The following is a 27,881-nucleotide window of genomic DNA, read 5'->3' as shown; positions in this document are numbered from 1 at the left end:
TGCAGCCGCGGGGACTGGGGCACCGGGGCCTTTTGTTTGGAGCAGCTGCGGGAGGGGGGCGCCCCCGGAGCGGCGAGGCCGGCGGCCTTCCCCAGCTCGCTCCGTCCTGGCCGCCCCTCCTGGGGATTGGGGGGCCACCCCCTGGGCCGGCCTCGCCTCAGGCGCCCCCGTCCCGCCCTAGGCCCGCCCCGCGCGGCCCGCCCTGCCCGCTTAAGGGGTGGAACCGGCTGGGCCTCCTCGCAGGGCCGAGCCACCACCGGAGTCGCCGCCGCCACCCTCCTCCGTGCACCGAACCCCAGGCCGCCCCTCGCCCCTCAGGCCGCCGCCATGAAGATCAAGGATGCCAAGAAACCCTGTAAGATGGGGGCTTGGGCCCGCTGGGTCGGGAGAGCTCCCGGGGCCCGGCCGGAAGCCCCTGGGCCGAGCGGCCTGGTTCTGAGCCCGCGGCCGGTGCCCCGCGCGGGTTGGGGCGGAGGGACCCTGTCGATGCGTCGGAGGCGCCCCTCCCCGTCCCCCTGCCCTTGCGGGGAACCGCCCGCCGCCCCCGGCCCTCGCCTCCCGCTTCCTCCTCCAGGTCTGCGAGGCGCGGGAGGGAATTTCTAACTCGGGCCGCCGGGCCGGCTGCCCGTTCCGCGGGGCGTTGGACGGGGACGGGCGGTCGTGGCTGTCACTGCGCCGGGCCGCTGCCGGCCTCTGCGCTTTCTGCTCGTGTCCTTGAGATCCCGGTGGGCTCCTGGGAGCCGTCGCTGTCGTCAGAGCTTTTAAACACCTGTGCATGTCACCTGCGGTGACTTCTTTTTGTTGAGCGTAAAAACTAGTTTATGTTTGTTGAAAAACAAAAAGATAAAAATCGCAGGTCTTTTTGGCCCCTCGAAGCTAACCATTATTATTGGTTAATGACTGTTAACCACTATTAAGTATTTTGGTGACCACTCAGATATTTTTACAACTCTAATTGCAAAACATTCTTTCGACGAGATCCAACGTTGGCCTGCTTTCTTTTAATGTTAGCCTTTTAAAAACTTTTTTATTTGTGTAAATGGCTTATTTAATCACTCAGTGCGATTGTCATACTTTTAGGTGCATTCTTCAGAGCAACTAGGGATGTGGGGATGCATGCTTATATTTTAGAACTGTTTATATTCCTCAGTTTTTTTGCATCTCACGTGATGCAACAGTTCTAAGAAATCTGATATAAAAGGGAGCGCCGACCTATTCCCGCCCATCAGGTTTCTTGCAAACCTCAAAGGAGAGGCAACATACCAAAGCACCCTGAAAACTGCTGATTGTTATTTAAATGTAAAATAATTTGATCTTAATTTCACAGATGAGGGAATTAAATTTACTGAGCCCCAGAGTAACTCTTGCAGTGCAGAACCAACCAACTCTGTGCTAAGGGCGTTCAGGGCATCAGATCCACTGACTCACAGCCTAGTGCTCTTTCTTCTGTACCCACAGGGCATAGTCTAAGTACTTGGAGAAACAAACCCTTCTGATATGGTAGTTAGTTATGTTTGCCAATTAAAGCAAATTTTAAAGATGATTTCTTGTGCTAAAGAGTTCTTAGCTCTTGTTCAAGGAGTCTATAAAATACTGGTATGAAGGCTTAAATGACAAATTAATACAGAAACACTTCTAATTTGCATTTGCTGAATTCAACTAATTTTGAACAGATGCAGTATGTAAAACCCTTGGACATCTTCCTTCAACGCGTACATTTTCTCTTTGTCTTAGAATTTGCATTTTGTGAAATTAGTTTACCTGTGACAAGCTCAGAATATGACGCAAGGTATTTTTTCTTTTTGCCATGATAGTGATTTGGTTACTTAGATCTGGGAAACTTATAATCACGTATGAATACCACCTCAGTCAAAGGTGTTTTCAACAAAGATGAGCATTAAACGTTTACAAAATAAACTTTAGGCTGAGAAATAAAAGAACACCTATTGATTAAATGTAAGTTGGCTATTACTACATGGTGGTACATTGTGAGACCATTAATGTTAAAATAGGGTCATGTTGAAAAACCAGTTAGGTAATTTGATTTTAAAATAAGCCCTATTGGGTTTGGCTCAGTGGTTAGAGGGTTGGCCCTCAGACTGAAGGGTCCCAGGTTCAATTCCAGCCAAGGGCACCTATCTTGGCTGTAGGCTGGGTCCCTGGTTGGGGCAGGTACAGGAGGCAACCAATCAGTGTGTCTCGCACATTGATGTTTCTCTCCCTCTCCAAAAAGCAATGGGAAAAATATCCTTGGGTGAGGATTTTTTTAAAAATCTAAAATTTTCATTTCATATATATAAAAGGTGATTTTAAAAAATAAATAAATGGAAGCTTGACTTCCTACTCAATTCTTTATGGTAAAAAATAAAGAATATCTTGTTTTTGTGTGTGTGGGAAAGAAAATATGAGCTGTCCTGGAAATATATATAACTGGAAAGTCTTGTTATTTTTAAATCCCTCCAGTTAGATACAGATATATTTGTTTTGTTTTTGGAGTACTTGTATAGGGCTTTTAAATTATAAATTTAGTGAGCACCTAGTATGCGTAAGGCACTAGCTATATACATTGCATCATTTAGCCCTTACGGCAGCACCAGAAACTAGAAGCTATATCTCATACTGGTTAAATAAGTGACTTTGGCTTCACACACTTTTACATTATACACCTACATGTTAGGAAATACTTGCTTTTAGATACATAACAGAGTATAAACCAAATACATGTATTTAGGAAATAAGAAAAGTAATTGGTTTCATCCTCTAGATTATATAACAAAAAGATTAGCATCTGAAATTATATGTGAATTCAATTCCAGAAGGATGAAGTCAAACATTAACCTAATGAAAAAATCTTTGCTAGTTAAAATATGAGAACCAAAATCATGGCGGTGTTTGCTTTGCCTCTACTTATGTTTTTCACACTGCTTTAGTATTAGATACTAAAGATATTAAAAATCCAAACAATCACGTGTTCCTCTGTACCTTGACTGATGTTACTTGTTAAGGTAATCAGGTTATTTTAGCCTTTATTTTGCTTACCTGTATGGCATGTAACATGATTAACAAACTGATAGTAAAATACATATTTTTTAAAAAATTTGATGTGATAAAGGTTTTGAAATCTTTGCTAACTGAAGCAGTAAGTTACCTGAAGTTATTGTCAAAACCAGAGAATTGTATAGCATTTCTTTATGGTTTGCATCTGTATAATTTGATTCCCCTTGTTGTAAATGCAGTTACTACCTAAGAATTATCACTTCCAGAAGACATAGGTAGTACTAAATTTATGGACCTTCATCTCAGAAGGGTTTTGTGAACTTGACCCCAAGGGCAAGGGAAGTAAAAGCAAAAATAGATGAATGGGACTACATCAAACTAAAGAACTTCCGCGCAGCAAAGGTAACCATCATCAAAACAAAAAGGCAACCAACCTAATAGGAGATATTTGCAAACAGTACCTCTAGTAAGGGGCTTATATCCAAAATATATAAAGAGCTCATATAACTCAACAAGAACAAAAAAGTTGTCAGAGGATCTGAACAAAGACACTTCACAAGAAGACATGCAAATGGCCAACAGATATCTGAAAAGATGCTCAATGTAACAAGCTATAAGGGAAATGCAAATCAAAACCACCTCGAGCCCTAGCAGATTTCTTAGTGGTTAGAGCATCGTCCCAAGAACTGAAGGGTCACAGGTTCAATTCCAGCCCAAGGGCACTTACCTTGCTTGCAGGTTCAGTCCCGGCCCCAGTTGGGGAACGCGCAAGAGGCAACTGATCGATGTGTCTTTCACATCAATGTTTCTCTTTCTCTGAAAAGCAATGGAAAAAATATCCTCAGGTGGGGATTAAAAACAAACAAACAAAAAACCCCACCTTGTTGAGATACCACCTCACACCTGTTAGAATGGCTGTTATCAATAGAATAGAGCTACCATATGACCCAGCAGTGCCTCTTCTGGGTATCTACCAAGAAAATTTGAAAACTTATTTGTAAAGATGTATGCACTCCTATGGTTATTGCAGCATTATTCAGAAGAACCAGGACACAGAAACGACCTAAGTGTCCTTCGACAGGTGATTGGATAAAGAAGGTGTGGTGCATGCACACAACGGAACACTGCTCAGCCATAAAAAAGAAAATATGAAGCACTGCCATTTGTGACAGCACGGATGGATCTTAAGAGTATCGGGCCAAGTGAAATAAGTCAGACGGAAAGGACAAGAACCATATGATTTCATTCATATGTGGGATATAAAACAGAAAGCAACGAACACACAAACTCATACACACAGACAACAGCATGGTGGTTAGTTACCATAAGGGAAAGGGGGCCAAAGACTTGGTGACAGATGGAATCTAGGCCTTGGGTGGCGACCACTCAGTGCAGTACACAGACGAGGTACTACAGAATCGTACACCTGGAACTTATTTAATGCTATTAACGAGTGTTACCCCAGTAAATTTAATTTTTAAAAGCAGTGTCATTTCCAGTAGATAATAAGGTGCAACTAGGTATGATAGTTTCTAATAACCCTTTAGATGTAACTAATTTATCAAAGGGGAAGAAATTCACTTGAAGTTTCCAAAGGAATTACAGAGCTGAAGGTGTGAATATGGCCATTTCCTTAGTCTAACAACACCAACATTTTTATTTGGCATGATATTGGGAACAGTAAAATTTATTTTATCCAAGAACTTGAAGTATGTCTGAAATTTACTAGTGCAGGTGCCCATTTTAGAATTGTGTTCCTTAAAATAAACCAGTAATGTTTTGAACATTTCCAGTATTTGATTTCTCTTTATGCTAAAGAACAATTAAATCCTGGGCTGAAATCCGCATTGGGCCAGTAGCAATTAATAGCTCTTTAATGATTCTCCCTCACACCTTTACCAATACTTAGCAAGATACCAAACTTCTATAACACACCTTTTTTTAACTTAACAGTCTAGCCCTTGTGGCTAGATATCTAATGCTGTGTAATCATTTAAAAAGATGATTGGACATGTGGGTTTTGTGTTTTGCATACATAATCTATCTGATAAGCGTAATTCTTGGTAGTAGTCTATGCTGTGGTAGTTCCCAGAATTTTTGTAACTTATGGGGAACTAATGGCAGCTCTCTTCGACTCCAGTCAGAAATAGAATAGTAGCTACTGTTTGTTGTTTTTTTGAAAACCAAATACACAGCCCGGCCAGGCGTGGCTCAGCAGTTGAGCATTGACCTAGGATCCAGGCGATCAGGGTTCGATTCCCGGTCAGGGCACATGCCCAGGTTGTGGGCTCGATCAATGACTCTCTCATCATTGATGTTTCTGTCTCTCTGCCTCTCCTTTCCTCTCTCTGAAATCAATAAAGATATATTTTTTTAAAAATATATTAAAAAAGAAAAAAAAAGAAAACCAAATACACAAGTCACAAGAGATTCTAGGAAATTCTCAGTCTAGAAAAGTAATGTATATTTGCCATCATCAAAGCACTTATTTATACTTATGGAATGTGTGTTTAATTTTTTCAGTGTGTCTTTTGGTTCATTTCACCTTGGCAGTGGAGAGTTTTATGCTCAAAAGGATAAGAAATGCCCCTGCCCTAGCCAGTTTGGCTCAGTGGTTAGAGAATCGGCCCGTGGACTGAAGGGTCCCAGGTTCGATTCCAGCACATACCTCAGTTGCAGGCTCAATCCCTGGCCCGACAGCCAATCAATGTGTCTGTCTCTCCCTCTCTCCCTTCACGCTCCTTTCCACTCTCTCTAAAAGCAATGGAAAAATATCCTCTGGTGAGGATTTTTAAATAGGCTAAGAAATGTGTAGGTTATATGCAGTAAGCAGCTCCTTATGCACTGGTGACCTACTTTTAACCTGTCCCTTGGCTAGAAACAACAAAGTTACTTGTCTGGTTTCTTAAGAAACTAATATTTTCATTCTTTCATTGCAGATAAATAATGTTTGAGCTCCATGCCCCCCCAAACACACACACTCATTTTGGTCAGTGACATAACAATTTTTTTAATGCACTGAAAAATGTAAAAGTGGTAATTAGACCTCTTGCTAAATGATAGGAGTGGTCATAATTAAGAATTTGTGACTTCTGTGTTCTTATTGCCCCCCCCAATATATATATTTTTTTTTAGAAGAGCTTAATTTTTTAAAATATGTTTTTATTGATTTTAGGGAGAGAGGAAAAGAGAACTATAGATATGAGAGAAGCACCGACCGGTTGCCTCTCATATGCACTAGGACCTTTAGCTGCATGGAATGATGCTCAACCCACTGAGCCTCACCAGCAAGGGCGCAATTTATTTTTTTTATTGAGCCACTGGCAAGGCTGAGTTCTCTCTTTCAGTCCCTACCTTCCTGGTAGTAAGAAGAAAATTGTCATTATTGAGATCTGCTAGAAATAGAAGGGACATGTAATGTTCTAGTTTTCATATTACGGTTACTAAGAAATTCATCATTGCATTACGGCGTCTAGTTAGCCTCCTTTTAAAAACAGCACTAAAAGAGCAGACATAGTTAATAGGCTAGATATGAGGTGAATCCTGGGCTTTTTGCACTGGTGATTTAAAACACCTACCACTGTAGGCAATAACCCTTAAGGAAATCGTATTACTTTTCCAATTTAATTTAGTTATTTCATAGACCTTCTGTTTCTCTAGTCCAGTATACAAACAAGTGGATCTCACAAAGGTTTAAATTGAATGGCAATAAATATTCTGTTATGTTTCATGAGTTCCTGGTTGTTGATAATTGTGTTATTTTTTGTGCCTTATATAACATACACATTTTATACTATTCTTCACTGTTAATGTAGTTCAAAACAAATGAGCAGTGGAATATACTGTAATAATATAACATGGCTTTGCTTACAAATGTTTTTTACTTTCTGTGTAATGTTTTCTTTTTGAGATAGGACAGGTTTGGTTGTTTCACGCCAATAGATCCACAAAAGCCTCCTGAGAAGCAGTGGAAGGTTTTTGTTTTTATCATTTTAATGATAGTTATACCCAAACAGTCATTTTTCTCTGGGAAAGAGTCAAACATTAACACTTTCCTGCAGCGTAGGCTTTTTAAATGGCTTCATTCAGTGAGCCTTTTTATTGCCCACTTCAGTTACTGGACTTTGGAATTGGCAGTTGATATACCTTTAGGGTCAGAAACCTTGGTGCTCATCTATAGCTTTAGAAAAGTAGATAATTTCTTGGTCTCCAGTATTTTATCTATAAACCTGAAATATTTTCCTGGGTAGTAAGGTTCCTTTGAAACTTAATTCCTGGTTTAGGCTAAGAATTAAAAGGTCTTCACATAAGTGTTACTGGAATTTTTGCTTTGCAGAATGACAGTGTTTGGGTGTTTATAAGGTAGGAGCAGACAGGCTCCTGACGGAAAACAAAAATGGCGTGAACTCTGAACCTGGTAATGCTGCCTCAGCTTTGTAGTTTGCTCTCTGAGTAACCTTGTTATTTGTATGTACATTTTGACACCTGTGTGTTTGACACTGACAGAAGCCCAGAAAGAACAACTGCAAGTGTTGTGTTTTTTAATGGGTTTTGAATTTTAGAAAATAAAGGTTTTTAGCTTAGTCTCACGTTGTAGAAATTTTTCTATCCCAAAATATACTTTATGTGGCAGCAGTGACTTCCACACTCCTTCCCCATGATTAATGATTATAATCATTAATCCAATAGAATTCATTTTGATTATGTAAGTCAGAAGGAACCTTATTTTATCTAATGCCCATTGAAAAGTACCCTAATTACGTATCTGTTAAACAGATTTGGAAAATTCTGAAGGAATCTCTGGTTTGTTGGATCAATGCAGCTATTCCGTGTTGTTTTCTTTAAATGTGTTTGTCCAAGCAAATGCTTGGCTGTGAGTATCCCTTCTGTAACCGTTGGTATTGCTGCTTGCTACTACTGATTTATTTGCAGAATGGGGAAAAGGCTGATTTGTGTCATTTTACATGAATCTGTTTAAAGCAAGAATTGTGGATTTCCTGAACAAAGTTAAATGTGATAACACATTCCTGTTTACCGAAGGATATATTATTATATGGTTTCTACTTTTTTAAAAAAGTTGCAAATGACCTATCATTTGTTTAAAAATTGTATTACTTATTTAAGATAGCCCCTGTTGCTAGCCACCCAACAAAATTAAGATAAAATTTAGGTTTTTTCTGCATATTAATTGTTTATACAAATTTATAGGTGACATGTAAACAAGTGCCTGTTTAGGGTATAGCTGCCTTAGCATCCAAATCATTGTCTAAATTCATTTTACTTTAAAAAAGAAAAAAAAGTTTTTGTTAAGATTTCCCCTGGGATTACTTGAAATGATTATTGGCCAATTTTATTACATTAAAATCTTTTTAGAAACCTTTTCAAGCCCAGGGTGATGACCTATTAAATAAGAATTGGTCCAAATTTTTCACATGCTAAGCATTTCATAAATGAAAAGGAATGCCTTGGTAGGAATTAAAAGGCCCTAGGTCAACTACAAGCATCCTGTTACAGGTTTTTAGAAAATACATAAAAACACTTTGAAGGGGAAAAAACCGAAGATATATCTTACCCCAAAAGTATTATAAATTAAATGCACGGTTGAGGGTAAATGAAGTTTGTGGCTAATTAACTCACTTCTAATTTACATTTCTAAAACCGTATTTTTATGCATTTTTCTTTTTTCTCTGCACAGCTTTCCCATGGTTCGGCATGGACATTGGGGGAACTCTAGTAAAGCTCTCCTATTTTGAGCCGATTGATATCACAGCAGAGGAGGAACAGGAAGAAGTTGAGAGCTTGAAAAGTATCCGGAAATATTTGACTTCGAATGTAGCGTACGGGTCCACTGGCATTCGGGACGTACACCTTGAACTGAAAGATTTAACACTTTTTGGCCGAAGAGGGAACCTGCACTTTATCAGATTTCCAACCCAGGATCTGCCTACTTTTATCCAAATGGGAAGAGATAAAAACTTCTCGACATTACACACGGTGCTATGTGCTACGGGAGGTGGTGCTTACAAGTTCGAAGAAGATTTTCGCACAGTAGGTATCTGTTACTCAAAGCCAAAAACCGATACCCATTCTTTTCAGTTTTTAAATATGAGACTAGGTTTCTATTTAGTGTGTTTCTTAGATTAATTCCTCCTGCTGATTCACGACTAGCTTTTGATTTGGGGTATTTAAACACCTTTATAGGATAAGTAAAAATTGCCCGATTTGGGTTGCTGTACACAGTATTTGCTAAAACCTCACTTTAGGGACTGCAGCAATAAAAGGGACCTTAGTGAATTTGGCAGTGTGCAAAGCCGGGTATGAATGGGGCTTCACTCACTCTCACTGGCATTGCACTATTTGCAGGGCTTTGAGTATTACCCATATAGTCATCACTCTCAGGGCCATCTCCTTCCCAAAGCCCAGCTGAAGCCAGTGTCTCCTGATCAGTAGACACTTGATTGAAAGTCCCTGTTACCCTTTTTTCCCCTGGTTTTATGTTACTGTCTCAAAACGGGTTATGTGGATATGGCAAGAGGCTTATGTCAGCGCTGATTTGGTTTATGTGCTAGTGGAGGTTTGCCAGAGTTGTAGTCTTTTAACATTAGAATAAAGATTAAGAAGTTGGTATTTGGGGCTACTAAAATTTTTCCTTGAGCTCTAGCCAGCTTGGCTCGGTGGTTAAAGCGTCGGCCTGTGGACTGAAGGGTCCCAGGTTCAATTCTGGCCAAGGGCATGTACCTCGTTGCAGGCTCGATCCCTGGCCCCTGTTGGGGCACGTGTGGAAGGCAACCAATTGATGTGCCTCTCTCATATTGATGTTTGTCTCTCTCCCCCTTCCACTCTCTCTGAAAAGCAATGGAAAAAATATCCTCAGATGAGAATTAAAAAAAAAAAAAATTTTCCTTGAAAATATGTATGTAAACCATTTAATTTCTCAATTCATATAAGAGAAGTGTTACTAAAACAGAAGTGATCACTTATATGGCTCACATAAGTGAGCCCTTTGTAAATTTGGGGCAGTTTAAAAGTCTAAAGTTTTATTAAATTTTTTTTCTTTAATGAATAATCCTGATTTGTATTCAATTTATTGAGTAATTTAAACATAAATTTTATGCCTTTGAGGTGAGTTTGGGCCTGTTTCCAAAAGCAGTGTTCTTGAGGCCAGCTTTCATCTGGCCATTGAAAATACTGATATCCAGATACGGAGTTCTGAAGTATCAGTGTTTTCTAGTGATGGAGTTCTATAATACTTGTTTTTGTTTGATGCTTACTCATTTATTAAGCTAATACTGAGCATCTAGCACATGTCAGTTATTGTGGTAGACACAAACTTAGCCTCGAAGAGTGCAGTATTCTAGACCACGTAGATAAAGTGAGTTATAAGTAGGAGTACAGTGCCCTATAACTAATGCTATTGCTATGCAGAGAGGTGCAGTGGGAACACTGGAGGAGTGGTGCCCAAGTCCTAGAGAACCGAAAAGCTTCCCAGAGGAAGTGACATTTAAGCTGAGATCTTTTTTTTTTTTTTCTAAATATATCTTTATTGATTTCAGAGAGAGGAAAGGAGAGAGGGAGAGAGAGAGAAACATCAATGATGAGAGAGTCATTGATTGAGCCCGCTACCCAGGCATGTGCCCTGACCGGGAATTGAACCGCTATTTCCTGGATCCTAGGTTGACGCTCAACCGCTGAGCCACGCCCGGCCAGGCTTAAGCTGAGATCTTTTATAACAAATATTTTACAATATACTCTTTACTAACCTGAAATGAATTTAATAATTTCAAGACTAGTACTCAAGCTGTAATATGAAGACAAGAAATTAAAGTACATATATATCAGGTAGATTCTCTGGTATGATCACAGGGGAGGGCACAATGAAGTAGTTAGATTCCTGCACCTACACATAGATTCACCATGAATTCTAAAGCCATGAAAGCTAGATTTGAAAAGTTTTATTGGAGAATTGAATACCATAAATGGTGTTGCTGTTGATGTAACTTTCCACAATGCTAAAACAACAGTTAATAAAATTTCAGGCAGAAAGAAGTACAGCATTTCCTCAGGTTTTTGGTGGTTGCATTCCTAGCAATTTAGTATGTACTGAAACTATGTAAAAAATACTTTAGTGTTCATGCACATGACAGATAAAATGCTTTGTGCTTATGTAGGCTCAGATAATTATAAACAGATTTTCCTGCTGCTCCCTATAAAATGTCTTTCAGAACAAAGATTATGCAGGAATGTGATAATTCCTTGTTTTGCACAACGGCCCCACCCATTGCAGATGTCGGGCATTCCAAGTCCTTGCTGCTAGATGTTAGCTTTGTCCCCCTTTCCCATCTTTGTGAAAACTAAAATGTCCCCACAGATTTCCAAAATGCCTCCAGAGGTCACACCCACTGGACTAGATGAAATCCCAAAGAGAATTCAACAGAAGAAAAAAGTAAAAATGTGGGCGTCATAGATGATTTTGAAGTTTTCTAAAGTACATGAAAGTTATACAGTATAATTGAGTACTTTGAATGCTGTTTTTTGTTCACGTTATAAAACTTCTTCGGTATTTTTTTTACAGATTGGAAACCTCCACCTGCACAAACTGGATGAACTTGACTGTCTTGTAAAGGGCTTGCTGTATATAGATTCTGTCAGTTTCAATGGACAAGCAGAGTGCTATTATTTTGCTAATGCCTCAGAACCTGAGCGATGCCAAAAGATGCCTTTTACCCTGGACGACCCCTATCCGTTGCTGGTGGTGAACATTGGCTCGGGAGTCAGCGTTTTAGCAGTACACTCCAAAGACAACTACAAGCGAGTAACTGGGACAAGGTGAGGGACCTCTTTCTTCTCTTTGCAGCATTCACACCGTTCCAAAATCAATATATTAACACTAGCTTCATCAGCAAAATATCATACATTTGTGCAACAGCAAAAACTGTAGATGTGCAAATATAGGTTAGTGTTGCAGATAATATTGTTTTAAATGCATGTGTGTAATGACTCAAATTAAAATCATTAAATATTTATATTTGGTTAGCACCAATTGGCATTAAAATTTCCATAATATTAAGAGTGAATTTTTGCCCTGGCCCGTGTGGCTCAGTTGGTTGGAGTGTCATTCCCTGCACCAAAAAGTTGCCAGTTTGATTCCTGGTCAGGTAAATGCCCTGGCTGTGGGTTCGATTCCCAGTCGGGGTGTGTAAGGGAGGCAACCGACAGATGTTTCTGTCCCCTCCCTCCCTCTCCTTTTCTCTCTAATGTCAATAAGACTTTTTTTTTTTTAAGTGAATTTTTGTCTGAAATTATTCCAGTGACTTTTTTTTCCAAAGCATTTTTCTTCTTTCCTTATCTTTCACTTTTTTCTAGATTTGTTTAAGCCTAAAGCTTGCCATGTACTGATTTCATGCAGAGTATTGGGCAACATTGTAATTAATTCTTATAGGATAAGTTAGCATGAGCTCTTTGAGATAACGTTAATGTCCCAAATATCCCTTAAAATTTTCTATAGTATCTGAAACATGAATGTGAAATGAGATTTTAAAATTTTTCTTATGATTCTGATATGTATCTGATCAACATTTAAGGGGGGTGGAGATTCCTATTTATTTGAGAACAATTTGGGGATACTTTAGATTGATTTATGAAAAACCTCATTTCAGTTTTGAAGTAGTACTCCTATTTCAATGATACTGAAATTTAATAAAATTTAAGTATTCAAGTATTTTAACATTTACATATTAATAAAATTCTTATTTCTGTGGTGGCTAAAACTCTACCTCCCTTGTAACTCTATGCCAAAGAATTACAGTGAAGTACAGTCATCCCCTTTTATCTGTTCTTTTGCTTTCCACAGTTTGTTACTGAAGTCCAAAAATATTAAATCATAATTTCCAGAGATAAACAATTGATAAGTTTTAAATTGCACACCATTCTGAGAAGCATGATGAAATCTCTGCACTGTCTTGCTCATAAATCATCCCCTTGTCCAGTCTCCACGCTGTGTGTGCACTCCCTGCCCTTTGGTCACACAGTTGCTGCCTCGGTGGGTGATCAGCTCCACTGTTGCAGAGTTGCAGAGCTTACATTCAAGTAACTATTTTACTTCACGATAATGGTCCCAAAGCACGAGAGCAGTGATGCTGGGAATCCGGATATGCCAACGAGAAGCCTTAAAGTTCTTTTTCTTTTTTTAATATATCTTTATTGATTTCAGAGGGAGGAAGGGAGAGGGGGAGAGAGAGAGAAACATCAATGATGAGAGAGTCATTGATTGGCTGCCTCCTGCACGCCCTCTGCTGGGGGTTGAGCCCACAACCCAGGCATGTGCCCTGACCGGGAATCCAACTGTGGTCTCATGGATCCTAGGTCGATGCTCAACCACTGAGCCACACTGGCAGGCCTTAAAGTTGTTTAAGTGAAAGTTCTCCACTTAATAAGGAAAGGAAAGAAATCATATGCTGAGGAAAATGAGTTTTCTATGCATGAAATTGTGGAGAAAAAATGCCTTCTGGTTTTGCTTTCACACCTCAAAGTGCCAACGTTACAGCCACGGTGCGTGCTAAGTGCTTAGTTAGGATGGAGAGGGCATTAAACTTGAGTGGAAGACATGAGCAGAAAACCTGTCCTGATTGATGGCGACGAGCTGCCCCAGAAAGCGTTGAGCCCATAGACTTAGGCAGGGGGTCCCCTGAAATGAGCGACCACATTCACATAACTTTTATTACAGTATATTGTTAGAATTGTTTTATTTTATTATTAATCTCTTAACTGTACCTAGCTTATAAGTTAAAGTCTATTATAGGTATGTATAGGAAAAAACGTAGCGTTCATTACTATCTGCAGCTTCAGGCACCTACTGGAGGTCTTGGAACGCATCCCCCACGGATAAGAGGGAACGGCTGTATTGCTCAATTCTAAAAGACAGAAATTTAGCCTGTTAACTAAATTCCAACAGTGATTCAAGGCTAACCTGTTAGAAGTTTAGGTGAGACTAGGGAGCAAAGACTTTGATTTTAGGGATTAGAGAGACATTTCATTTTGTGAGTATATCCCAAAGAATGATAGAGCCAAGTAGATTTCTTTCATTAACATATGATGACCAGCCTGACATAAATTTCCTCGCTGTATTTATTTCTAGGTCATGTAAATGTATCACTGAACGGATTTCAGCCTTGTCAGGCCAAGTAAATAGGCCTTTCACAAAATCATTTCCTGGAAATCATTTAGAATCACAGGTTTTCTCCTTTTAATTCATACGGTCCTGCCCCCGCCAGGTTAGAGTGTTGGCCCATGGACTGAAGGGTCTCAGGCTCCATTCCAGTCAAGGGCACATACCTCGGTTGCAGGCTTCACCCCCTGCGCATATTGGAGGCAGCCAATCGATGTCTCTCTCTCTCCTGTCCACTCTGAAAAGCAAGGGAAAAATACCCTCGGGTGAGGGTAAAAAAGTAAAAAAATTCATGTGGTACAAATTTTTAGCACTTCTTTTATATCCACATAAGAACATTTATTGTTAGCATACAAAGTATAAAGGATGAGGTGAAGTTACTGGAAGATATAAAAGACCCCCCTCTCCTCGCGTTGTTTACACCAAGTGGTCTTTTCCTCGGTTTCTTCTTCGCGCTGACCAGGTAGGTTTTGATGAGCAGTTTAACCTTTCCTCTCCTCGTGTTGCTTTCAGCACTTAGCATTAGCAATATGTCATCTCTGTGTGTTTTTTGAATAAACAAATGCTCCACCTTTTACTTGGGAGAAAGAATACAGTGTGTAAGTGCAGCTCATAGAGTTTTTTTGTTTTCCTTAGCCTTGGAGGGGGAACCTTTCTGGGCCTATGCAGCTTATTGACTGGCTGTGAAAGTTTTGAAGAGGCCCTTGAAATGGCATCCAAAGGTGACAGCACCCAAGCTGACAAGCTGGTCCGTGATATTTACGGAGGAGATTATGAAAGATTTGGTCTGCCAGGTTGGGCTGTAGCATCGAGGTAAGTTTAACATTTGTGTTGTAATTAAAGTTGCTTATTTGTATCCAAAATATATAGGGAATTCATAGAATTTAAACCAAAAAACCCCCGAAACAATTCAGTTACAAAACGGGCTGGGGACCTGAACAGACATTCTCCAAAGAGGACACACAATGGCCAATAAACATATGAAAAGATGCTCAACATCACTAATCATCAGGGAAAGGCAGATTAAAACCACAATGAGATACCACCTCACACCCATCAGAACGGCACCATCACTACATCCACAAACAATAAGTGTTAGTAAGGGTGTGGAGAAAAGGAAACCCTCCTGCATTGCTGGCGGGATTGCAAATTGGTGCAGCCACTATGGAAAGCAGAATGGAGGTTTCTGAAAAGGTGAAAAATAGAACTGCCACATGACCCAGCAATTTTTCTGGGTATTTATCTGAAGAAACCCAAAACACTAATTTGAAAAGACATGTTCACCCCTAGGTTCATTGCAGCATTATAGCCAAGTTACAGAAGCAACTTAAGTGTCCATTGGATACAAAAGTTGTACTTATGTACAGCGGAGTATTACTCAGCTATAAAAACGAATGAAATCTTTCCATTTTCAACAACATGGATGGAGCTAGAGGGTATTATGCTAAATGGAGTAGGTCAGACAGAGAAAGACAAATACCATAGGATTTCACTTCTGTGGAATCTAAAAAACAAACGAATAAACTTGTAGATACAGAGAACAAATTTGATGGTGCCAGATGGGAGAGGATTGTGGGGGGTGGGTAAAAAGGGGATTGGATTAACATGTACAAATCACCAGATATAAAAACAGTCGCAGGGATGTGAAGTACAGCATAGGGAATATAGTCGGTAAACATGTAATAACTATGTATGGTGTCAGGTGAGTACTAGACTGATTTATCAGTGATCTTTTCCAAAGTTATATAAATGTCTGATCACTGTGTTGTACACCTGAAACTAATACAATATTGTGTGTCAGCTTAATTGAAAATTAAAAAATAAAGTTGCTTGTTTAGTTTTTAGAAAGCATTAAATATATCAGGAAGTTGTAATGGGCCTTCCTCTTACCCAGTTTAGGTTCTAAGTTCTGAACACTCATGTAGTTTGAAAATTAGATATTAAAAGTCTTCCTGAGTGCACCCTATAGGAAACCGTTTTTATTAATTCTTGAGTATCTTTTCAGTGTTTTTTCTGTGTGAAAACAAATACATATATCCGTAGCCTGCCCTTACTTGGAAGGTAATATTGATATACCATTGAGTAGCATACTGTGTATATTTTTTAACAGCAATATAACCTAGTCCCTGCCTCCGTCACTCCCTCCCCCCTCCCATCCCCTTTCCTTCCCCATCTCTCCCTCCCCTCCCTTTGTCCCTGTTGACAGCTTTATGGTCTTTCATTGCTTGGTGGTGGTTGGGTTCATCCCCATTATTTTGCTATGTACAGTTCAGTGGATCAGTGGTTAACCCTGTATATGTGTAGATTTATCTGTAGAATAAATTCCCAAAACGTATGAAATGTGGCCTTTTATCAGCAGGTTTGATTTTGTTTGTTTTTTCATTTCTCTACAGTTTTGGCAACATGATTTATAAGGAGAAGCGAGAAACTGTCAGTAAAGAAGATCTAGCAAGAGCTACTTTAGTTACTATCACCAATAACATTGGTTCTGTGGCACGAATGTGTGCTGTTAATGAGGTAAAAAATTTAATTCTATGAAAAATGTGAATTGGGGTTTTATGTCCATATAGCAGGGCTTCTTCATGTTCCTCAAGGAGGCCTACGGGAGAGAGACTTAGTCCATTAAACCCGAAGGCTCATTAAGTCTGTATGTTATGCACGCAATTGTTATATTAACTTTAAAGAAAGTAGCAGGTAATTCAAATCAGAAAAAGGACAAGTAGACATTTACATTCACTTCAGAAACACAGCCACGTGCCGCTCAGTGACTAGGGTGCGTTGTAGAAGTGGGTTGCGAGGCGATTTCATTGTGTGAACACGCAGCGTGCACTCCTCACAGAGCCACATGTTGAAGCCCACCCCAGGCTGCCTGGGAGCCTGTTGCTCCTGGGCGACAAGCCTGTACAGCACGTTGCTTACACCAAACATCACGAGATTAAACACGAGGCCTGTGAGGCACACTGTTCGCAGGGCAAACTGTCTCTCTTATAAGTAGAAAGAGAACACTGTAGAGTAACAATAAAAGGTATAGTAAATGCATGAACTATAGTGACAGTCGCTTATTCTCGCTGTCAAGTCTTCTGCACTGTCCGTGAGTGTGCTGTACTGCTATATGACTGGCAGTGCAGGTGTGCGTACACCGCATGTCCAGAAGCACGTGAGTAATGTGTTGGGCTCCGACATCGACATGGCTGTGACGGCTGCGACATCACTAGGCAGCAGACGTTCTCAGCTCCGTCATGACCTTACAGCACCACCATCATGTATGTGGGCCAGAATGTTGTTACGCAGCCGTGGCTGCACGACCTAAATCTGCTGAAGATGTAGGAGAAACTAGCGGTGCGGGGGGTCCTGTTAATGTTGCGTTTGACGGGGCCGTGCGTGGAAGTTTCTTACCGCCCTCGGCTTCTTTACAGTGCTGCCTTGTTGCATACGGATCAAGCAGCATTGTACAGGGCTATGAAGGCGCTGAGACCGCCCCTCGCGAGAACAGTGGACACTGATGCGGCGCGCTCACGGCAGGACTGAGCTCCCACTTGGGCTACTTTTATTCGAAGGAGGCTGTATTTGTCCATTTTTATTTGTAAATACCAAGTGCTTTTAACTGGATGGATAACTTGCTTTTCAAGGGAGCCCTTTACCCTCATTGCCTCACTTGATGCACAAATACAAGTGGCCGTGTGCCAGGCCCATTCCGCATTAGCGAAGGAAACGGTGACCTCTGACTCGGTGGCGCTCACGTCCATCCTAGTGATGTGCCAAATAAGTGAATTAGTTACTCTGTGTCACGTTCCAAACACTATTTTTCAAAATGAGAAAATCAAACAGGACAGAGAGAATTGAGACTGGACTAGAGTGTGGCAGAGGACAAGTTGCTGTGTGGTTGGGTGGTTGAAGGGGGCTTTATTGAAAATGTCACCTTTGGGCAAAGATTTGAAGGAAATGAAAGAATCATAGGTGTTGATATTATGGGAGGACAGAGGCTCCAACAGAGAGAGCCAGTGTGCAAAAACCAGAATTAATCCTCTGAATTATTGGTTAAATCCAGCTTTCTCTCTTTAGTTTCTTCATATCAGTGTAGTTAAGTTGGTTGAGGGAGTCACTAGCAGGCCTTTTAACCTCAGTTTTGGAATATTTCACTTTCGAGGGTTCACTTTTGGAACCTTTTTCCTTAGCCCTGTAGGTCTAGATTTTCACTGGCCAATTTTCTTAACAGTGATTAGGGCCATAGTTGACAATGTCCAAATTCAGTGTGCAAACATGGGCGCTCAAAACGTCAATATATTATTGTGAGAGTAGAGATCGAGAAACCTGTTATAGAGAACACCAGTTCCTGCATCTGAGATTTCCTAATCATAGGTGCACCTAAGGAATCACATTAGTGAGTGGAATCTTATTAGGGTGACTGGATGGGTCAGGCTGGGGACAGAGAACACTGGTAGCCTAGGGTGGGTGTGCATCCACCCAGTCAGTGTTGTGCTCCACCTCACTGTATACTGTGTAAAGTCCACAGGTTGCCCTCACTGTATACTGTGTAAAGTCCACAGGTTGCGTGTCGTTGTTGAGTATATATTGCAACATGCTGGCCAAGTTTACAGCTTTTTTTAATCCTAAACACATTTAAAATTCTTTCTTGGTTTGTCTCCTTTAATCTCATCAACAGTGCTTCCCCCAGATTGCTGTTAAGTGGATTATTTCTTCGCCATTTTCAAAAATAGGTCTCATCTATAATCATTTACTAGGACCTTTTCCAGAACTTTTCTTTTTTAAAATAGACTATTTGTTAGAGCACTTTTAAGTTCACAGCAAAAATGAGCGAAAGTACAGAGAGTCCCCATACACCCTGAGCCCCCCCACGCGAAGCCTCCCCGGTCGGCCAGCACCGCACGGGCACGGTCATCACCGCACACCGACACGGACACTTCACCTCCCAGAGGCCGTGGTTTACATTTGGGCTCACTCTGGGTGTACATTCCATGGGTTTTGATAAATGTGTAGTAACAGGTCCAGAACTGATGTTTTTAAATCTACAGGATCAAGGAGGGACATGCCAGCGGCACGATCAAAGGGTAGTTTACATTTCTCAGTAGAGGTTTTGTAAACTTTCTTGTATTGTAAAATCTACTCATAAATTTGTTCTTGAGGTCATTTCCTTTGTTCTTTTCTTTTAGAAAATAAACAGAGTTGTCTTTGTTGGAAACTTTTTACGAGTCAATACTCTCTCGATGAAACTTTTGGCATATGCACTGGATTATTGGTCAAAAGGACAACTGAAAGCATTGTTTCTAGAGCACGAGGTATGACAGAAAAGTAATGCATTTTGTTTAATAGCAGTTTTTATATGCAGGTTTCATATATTGCTTCTTGCTCTGTATTTATAAGTAAGGTGCAAAACAACGATTTACCTAAATAGTATATTGACTCCCTCACTTCAGGATGAAGTGGGATGGGGGTTACTGTAATCTGGCAGGCCCCCCGTTATGTTGAGAACTTCACAGCTTTTCTGAGAGAGCAGTAGCAGGTCTGTGAGCTCCTTAAATACAGGGTTGCTTTTCTTTGGTTTCTTTTTTTAATTTTCTCCCCTGAGGTAACAGATGTTAAATGTGAACAATACAAAACTATAATTTAGCAATGAAAATTCTGCTAAATCTCCCCACCACAACCTCACCCCGCTGCTGGAGGTGACCACTGTTAACATTGGAGATTATTTTTCTATATTGTTTTTTGTGGGGGGTTTTCCAGTTTGTACACTGCAGCCAGTTAAATTCTGAAGCAAATATCAGTTCGCATAATGTTTTGGATTAAGTAAATTTACCTGGAATTACTTGGTTTCTGATCCGTGAAATGGCTGTAGGAATGTGATCAGCACAGGCTCAGAGTGTTGTCTGCAGAGCTCGCACGTCCCATTGTTGCCGCTCTCACTGTACAGATCAGGATGGCGAGCGCCAAGCGGCCCTCGTGGCATGGGGTCACTGGGAGGTGGCAGGCGCAGCAGGAGGGGGCACAGAACTGCAGTAATAGCCCTAGGAGCTTTAGTGTCTAAAAGCCACACTTTATCGCAGCTCGTGTGGCTCAGTGGTTGAGCATCGACCCCATGAACATAGAGTTTACCAGTTCAGTTCCCGGTCAGGGCACAAGCCCGGTTGCGGGCTCTGTCCCCCAGCGGGGGCATGTGGGAGGTGGCCGATGGATGTTTCTGTCTCCCTATCCCTCTCCCTTTCTCTCTAAAGAAATCAATTAAAATGTATTTTTTTTAAATAAATAAATGCCACACTTTAAAAATAGTTGTTGTTGTTAATCCCCACCCGAGGATATTTTTTCCATTGATTTTCTAGAGATGGGGTGGGGGGAGAAACATCGATTGGTTGCTTCCCGCAGGAGCCTGGACTGGGTAGGGGGTCTAATCTGCAACCGAGGTGTGTGCCCTTGACCAGGAATCAAACCTGAGACCCTGCAGGACAATGCTCTAACGACTGAGCAACACTGGCTGGGGCTAAAAATCGGTATTACAAAGGTGTATATATTGAGAATATAGTTTTAAAAAAATTTATAATAGCTGACAAAACAAATTGGTAGATTATTGAATAGATGTTCTTAAATAAATAGATATAATGTAAATATATGTTCTTAATAGTATTTAATACTGTATGCTAATGTAAAGCTGCACTACTTTAATTAATAATTGTTTTTAAATTATACAGGGATACTTTGGAGCAGTTGGTGCACTTCTTGGGCTGCCAAATTTCAGCTAACGCGTCAGGTTTCTCTGCTAAAATGTCATCCAAGAGGAACGAAAACCAGAGGCATTGCCGCATTATTTGTCACTGGGAACCAAAGTATAAAAGAGTAGCACTAATCCTGTTGATTTTTAAATGTCAAAATGGTGAGCTGCTAAACGTTGCCATATTAACAGAGAACTCGGTAGCAGGTGAAGTATTTCTGATTGAAATGCTTTCCCTTCTGTATATAGTCAGTGTTAAATCCTTAAATGCAATACAGCCTCTGATTATTGAGCTTTCTCTCAAAAAGATTTTCTATTTATTTTCTGTAGCCAACATTGCAGTACTGTATGCTCAAACAAATCTTAAACGTCTCAGAAATGTTTCGCTCATGAAAATAATTAATTCTGAATATTTGTACGTCTGTTCTGTGTGTTTTGGTTACTAGTAAGCAGACAGTAACATACCCTATATCAAAATTAATTGACCTGGCAATCAAAGAGGATCCTTTCATGTGATTTTAGAAATGTCAAGGCAATATTAATGAGTCATTATTGTCATTTTCCTAACATATTACCCCCAAAAAGCGTGTTTATGTGATCTTTCCCCAGAAGTACAACCTTTTTCAAATGCCATAATTTAATTGAAATACTGTTGTTAAATATTAGCCTGAATTTTAAATGAATCCTAGAAAATGCACATATTTGGTGACATTGCACTTTCTGTATTTTGTTAATCAATACACTTTAAAATGTTTTTTTTTTTAATTGGAGGCTTAATTACTTATTTGAAAGACTGATGAGGTCCCAGGACTGTTGTAATGGAGTGTGGTTTGCATGCTTTGGAGAGTTCTTTCTATACCACCTTTATCACAGGCCCAAACTCAGTCCTTTCTGTTTAATTAGGTCTGAACCATCAAAGCTAAAGACCTAATTCTGTTATGAACAGCAACAAAGTCACATTTGTTTTAAATTGATGTTATGGAAACCTACAGGAGTTCTTTTGAAACTGGCATTTGGAGGCCGTACTGCAGAATTATAACAGGATCAGTGTTTGACATTCCCGTAATAAAGAAATTGTAGTTCCACAGTTTATAAATCCCTTTGCCTTGGAATCTGTTCTCTATTCTGAATCATTTTTTATAATGTTGTAAACCTTTTCTGATTTTTACTTTGGCAGTAACATTTTGGAGTCTAGTAGTTTAGCAGAGCTGTTTGAGACTGTTTGTCATGGTTTTTACGAAATAGACTTGAGGAAACTCCACCTCCTTAAAATACCAGTAAATCTGGATGTGCTTTGAAGAGCTTAAAACTGTTTACATTACAGGAAGAAGCATGACAGTGTGTTTTTACAGAACAGTCTTGCTCCATGGAGTACAATTTTCAGTAGACTATCAAGAGGTGCTTGATAAAGACATTTCTCCTCAGAGTTTTCAAAATTTGTGCTCAAATACTTAAAATTCGGTTTTCTTTATCTAGATAAAGACATTAACATGAGTAACAGGCATGAATATGTTAGAGGGGAAGGTATGTCAATGTAATTTTTTAGAATTTAGAATATTTAGAACGGATCCATGTCAGTCAATAGTCATTTTGTAAACCTACGACCAAAGGTTTCTTACTTTCATGTTTCCATTGTAGTGACTAAGTATTTCAGCCAAAAGCTACCTATTCAGTTTAAAAGTTTGTGATTTGGGCCTCAGTACAAAAACTTTATTTTTAAATGACCATAACTTCAAGTTATATTTCTGTGGCAAACTGTACATCAGCAGCTCTAGGTTTAGGTGGAAAGAAATGGAATGATCAAAGTCTGTGTAAGTTAAATTTGATTGATGCTTTGCTTCGTGTGATTCATGCTTCCTGTCCTTCAGAACCGCAGCTGCTTATTAAAATGCATACAAAGGTGAGTCCCATCTCGCCGCTCCTGCCCTTGGCTTTCCTCATGTACAGAGTTCCTGGAGTAATAGCGCAGAATTATGACCAAGGCTGCCGAGACTCTAGGTTTGCACTATGATCTCAAGAATTGCCATGTGAGAATACAGTGGAAAACGGGTTTGGTTATAAGCCCAGTCACTATAATGCCTCAGAGTTCTGTGTTCTGTGTTCTGGACCAGTGCTAATAGAACTAAACTGTGAGCACATGAAATTGTGCGTTTTCCAGTAGGCACATTTAAAGGAAAAGAAACGTGAAATTCATTTTCATATGTATTTGTATTTAATCCAGTATATCCGATGCACTGTCATTTCAACATGGAACCCATGGGAGAGGCTGTTGGGGAGATGCTCTACGTTTGTTTGTACTTAATATTCAAACAATTTGCATTTTACACTTAAAGTGCATCTCAGGTTAGACTGACCACGCTTGAGGTTCTCAGTGGCCACGTTTGGGTGGTAGCTGCTGTGAGTGCAATTTAGAACTAGCTCTTAAAATTGGGCTTTTTAAAAGAATGAGAGGGGAAAATACGGGAACCTTTTTAAAAAGAGAAAGGGGAATAGGAGGTCACTCATTTGGGCTAGTTTATTTTACACAGGCAAGCTGTATTTCTGACCATTCCAGAAACACCTTACACTTGTGGCCTGGTCGCATCGTGGTGTGTCTCATTTCCCCCGTGATACCGGTAGATAAAGTGCCCAGGACACATTCTAACTGCCCTCAGCAGTCTCCAGAGTGCATATTTCCTTCACTGAGCATATGTGATGATTCCAGTGACTTAAATCCCCCACCTTATCTAATGAATTGTGAGGAGCCAGTTTTAAAGGATGGAAAAGAGGCCTTGTTCATTCCTTGTTGAGTCAAGTACACATCCAGATAACCTGGGTTTAATTTTCGTTCATAAAAACTCAACATTTCAAATGCAGGGAGCACTAATCAGTGTTTTGAGGCTTCGTAAAAAACACAAGGTCTAGAACTTTCCACCCCCACCCCCAAAAAGATTGCCTTTTAACTAGAGAATTTTAGAACTGATGGCTTTCAGTTCTGCACCCCGACCTCTCCAAGGACAGAATATGAGTAGGCGTGCCTGCCTGCGGACCCGGCCGCTCCCTGCTCAGCTCCCTTAATCAAACGCGGGGGCTCTCAGTGTAGGAGAGGCCAGTGCTGCTGCCAGCCGTATACGTGGTGATTGACGGTCCTTTAGGAAGGTCAGAGGACTTGCCAAATGTTGGACTCTGCAGAGGTTCCTGAGTGTTTTGCCCTGATTGCTGTATTGTCAGGACCGGTCTCCGGAAGTTTCGTTTCTGTCATTAAAATGATGCAGCTGAAAAGGGGGTTTCTCCTCTGTCCCACGGGACTCGCCGTCTAAGTGCATCCAGCCCGTCTCGCCCGACCCGAGGTGCATCCTGGGCGGAAGCTTAGCGAGGGGACAGCTTCCAGATGTCCTGTAACCACTGATGGTTACAGAGAAAAGTTTTCATATTTTGTTTAGTGTATCATTTTTTTTCTGGTTGAGCACATAATGCTTTTTAATCTATTGCATTTAGGAATGTAGTTTAGAAATTCTCCTTCAAAGCTATGTAAAGACTGAAAGACTATTTGCCAGAAAAATTGAGTGTTTTTCATTTAACTGTTTTGTGGTCTGTGTAAACAAAGTACTAGAAATATATTCTTTTGTAATAATACTCTTTGACCTGTTTAAGATGATTTGCCACGAAATGGCAGTGATGTCCTCTCTCCCCAATAAGTTGCTTTATTTTAGTGTTTTATTCTAACATCGAAAGAATTCAGCCAACTTTTTTTCTATCATCAGGTAGCTCACAAAATAATGCGCTTTTATACTACCACCTGTTTTCAGTATTGAGCTTAGCAATTGGCAAAGACCCAAAAAAGTATTTTTTTCTTTTTTTGAAGTGTTTTAATACAGCCTATTTTAAAACAGTGTGTTGTGAAAAGTTAGCCCAGCTTTTAAGCCATGTCTAAATTTTGAGGGATTTCCACTGTCAGAGCTCCAATGTCCAGCACGTTGCCTCTTGTGTGCTCAGCAGATGTGGGATCATAATTTGCTATTGGATTGGAAATAGCACTGGCCACTGGTCTAACTTCTTTACATGTTGTTTCCTTTATTTGTAAAATGAGGAAATTGATTTGTCACAGTGAGATCATCCGTTGTCACCAAGTTCCCGGGAAAGACAGTCACTGGCGTCTTCCGTGGCAGCATTTACAGTGACTGAGCATCTGTTCAGATACTGACATCATGTCTTGGAATTTATTTTATTTGCATAGGCCGGTAGGTGCTGGATTCTGAATTCTCACCAAACCAGTAGAATGGTACTAGTTCTTTCTCATCATGTTGTGTTACCGCCTGCAGTGGCCTCGTGGATACACCTTAGAGTAATACGAAGGGGTAAATGTGTATTAAAGTGCGCGTGCATGTGTGTCTACTGCAAACTACATGTAGCTGGGTTTTCTGTTGTGTTAACCGCAGAGTTAAATTGGCATTACTGTGACTTTTACACTCGCTCTTTCTGTAGTCGGGTTATTTTTCTTACACATTTTTCAGTCTTTCTGCCGCAGCTGCCACTAATTTTGTGTTTAAAAGAGCTAATGAGGAATGTATTTTTCAAAGGAGTAAATGAAGTTAAAAATCAAGATTTTGAATTATATAAATGTGCAACTGAATTTCAAATCTAAGGTAGTGCTATTTTTCTTTTTTTGCTATTTCTTAGCATCCTTCATACACTGCAGTGCTTACATACAGTTCCAGCAGCTTTCAAAGGGAACATCAGCTTCTACATAATTTGTAAAGTACAAATAAATAATGCAAATAGTTTGAGATTATTTTAGCCTGCATCCCATCTCTGCATCAAATGGCTGTTATACCTGGCAGGCAGTAGTTATTAAGCCATTTTTAAATTTGCCTTTTTTTTTTTTACGAGGTACATTTAGAAACAAAAGGTGACTTTGTTAGACCTGACACCAGTATCCTAGTCTCCCTGTCCAAATATAATGAATGGAATTAGATGTAAATCATGTTAAGATGGTTTCTATCACTTTTTTTTACTTTTTAACTGGAGTCGAACGGCATTTGTCTTAATTGCGCCCAGTCACTGACCAAATCCTGCACCGATGTGGGTGTGTTGACCTTCCTTACAGAAGCCATTTCCGTTTAAGTTGCCTTAGGACCTCGCGTTGCCCTTGTCGAGTCTGAACTTGGTCGTGTTGGAATTCAACAGAGTCTGTGATGTAAAGACGTCCGATACGCTACAGATTTTATTCATAACAAACTAAGTTATAGCCTGTGTAACCTGTAAAACATTTTTTGTAAATTGTCTAATTTATTTTTTCATTTATGTACAGTTTCTTATGTAAATTGTAAAAATGTTTGTTGTGGCCTGTTCTGGAAACACCCTCCTACTCCTCTGTAATGCTTATTTGCATGGAAGAAACTTGGGTTTCGCTGGTTTGCAGTTACGGCCGTTACGCCAGCATCAGTACTCTGCCTTCTTTTCTGTAGGTTAACTTTTTCTAGTTTTGTTCATATTCTAAATAAATGTCAAAATCATGCTTATTTCCTACTTTCCAAATAAATTCTCTAAGTTGTTTACTCTGTGTATCTTTTTATTATTTCATCATTTTCTGTACTGTACTCCCCGTTTCCTTTCCTGTTAAATCCAGGTTTAGTAGAGTGAGGCCTTCATACGGGCTGTTGCCCTCTGACCCCAGGGCTTGGCACTCAGCAAGCAGGTAAACGCCGAGTGAACTCATTGTAGAGAAGGTGTCACCTCTCTGGTCTGCCTACAGAGGGCAGAAGTAATACAATTGTTTGCCACCTTCCTCCCCGCACCGTTGGAAAGCACAAATGTGAGTTCTTCGGAGCTGTAAACCTTCAACTGTAAGACGTACGATACATTACTTAATACGTGAAAAGCTCTGCCCTTCCTTGAAAGGAGCCCACGTCACCCCACCCAGAAATGAATGTGCTCAGCACAGTCCCTTCACGCTCCCAGGTGGGCTCCCCGGGGGAGGCCCCACAACTCCCGCGGAACTTCGCCGTCACAGTTTGGGAAGGGTTATTTCATACGTGTTTCCTCTAAACCAAAGCTTCATGTATTTATTTTTAATAGGCAGTGCCTGTTACATTTACATTTGAAAAAAAAAAAAGAGAGAGAGAGGGGCTTTAATCTTTCCTAACCTGTGAGGAATTAAGTTGGAAAATTGACTTCTCTGTTTTCAAACTGGATGATGCCTAGACCCCGGCACATAGGAATGGTTGAAAACATGGAGAAAGACGACTGCGGTGAAGTACATACCCTTCCGTTTAAAAAAAAAGCCCAGTGAGCAGGAACTAGGGTGAAACGGTGAGATGGCGAAAGTAACGGTTTTGGTGTGTAAATGAGATCTGAGGCGTAGTTCGCTCTCCAGGTATAGAAGCAACTGGAAATGAGCTGTGAGGGGCAGGGGCAGCCCAAGGCTGCAAACGAACTGCTCGGGGAGGGAAAGGGTTGCACTGGGTTCTCCGCACAGACCACGTAAGGTTTGAAAGCAGAACGTCTCTATTTACATGTTCCCCGGTGAAGTGTGCTGCATATCGAGCGAACGTTAACTCTTTACGCATCCGAAGTCTTTTTGTTTTATCTTTATTGTTGAAAGTCTTACAATACCTTTTTGCCCCATCGAACCCCTCCACCCTGCACCCGCCCCCTCCGGGCCTTCACCGCTCTATCGCCTGTGTCCCTGGGTTCTGCATATATGCATGTCAATCCTTAGGTTAATCTCTTCCCTCCGAGATTAGGGCATCCAGAGGCTGATGGTTACTCAGTCTCTTAGTGAGCCTCAGGCTGTAGAAACTCCACAGGGTGGGGAGAGAGGTTTTCCAACAGGGTGGGGCAGTTCGTCCCCTTCGCCGCCCCCTGCCCCAGGCAAAAGGTGTTTGGACGGTAAATGCCTGACGGCACAGGGACCCAGATGGCCGCCCTCTGAGCTCTATCCCCAGAGCCGGCACCCCTGGATTCTCCTCTCCCAGCTCCAGTCCACTCTGCCCTCCCTCTGCCACAGCCCGAGGCGAG

The 27,881-nt window shown here is 40.6% G+C and overlaps 1 protein-coding gene across 1 annotated transcript; it reads left to right on the top strand.

The window, feature by feature from the left end:
• Positions 1 to 250: 250 nt before the first annotated feature.
• PANK3 (pantothenate kinase 3) lies at positions 251 to 26,419 on the top strand. Its single transcript, XM_087816964.1, has 7 exons — positions 251 to 355; positions 8,693 to 9,045; positions 11,570 to 11,823; positions 14,798 to 14,974; positions 16,555 to 16,678; positions 19,333 to 19,458; positions 20,863 to 26,419. Exons 1-7 carry the CDS (start codon positions 328 to 330, stop codon positions 20,911 to 20,913), a joined length of 1,113 nt encoding a protein of 370 aa, XP_087673090.1. The 5' UTR covers positions 251 to 327; the 3' UTR covers positions 20,914 to 26,419.
• The last annotated feature ends 1,462 nt before the right edge of the window (positions 26,420 to 27,881 follow it).

The sequence above is a fragment of the Miniopterus natalensis genome, chromosome 4 (genome assembly GCF_054644295.1).
Source record: "Miniopterus natalensis isolate mMinNat1 chromosome 4, mMinNat1.hap1, whole genome shotgun sequence".
Taxonomy (NCBI): domain Eukaryota; kingdom Metazoa; phylum Chordata; class Mammalia; order Chiroptera; family Miniopteridae; genus Miniopterus; species Miniopterus natalensis.
This window is presented reverse-complemented; position numbering and strand designations above follow the sequence as displayed.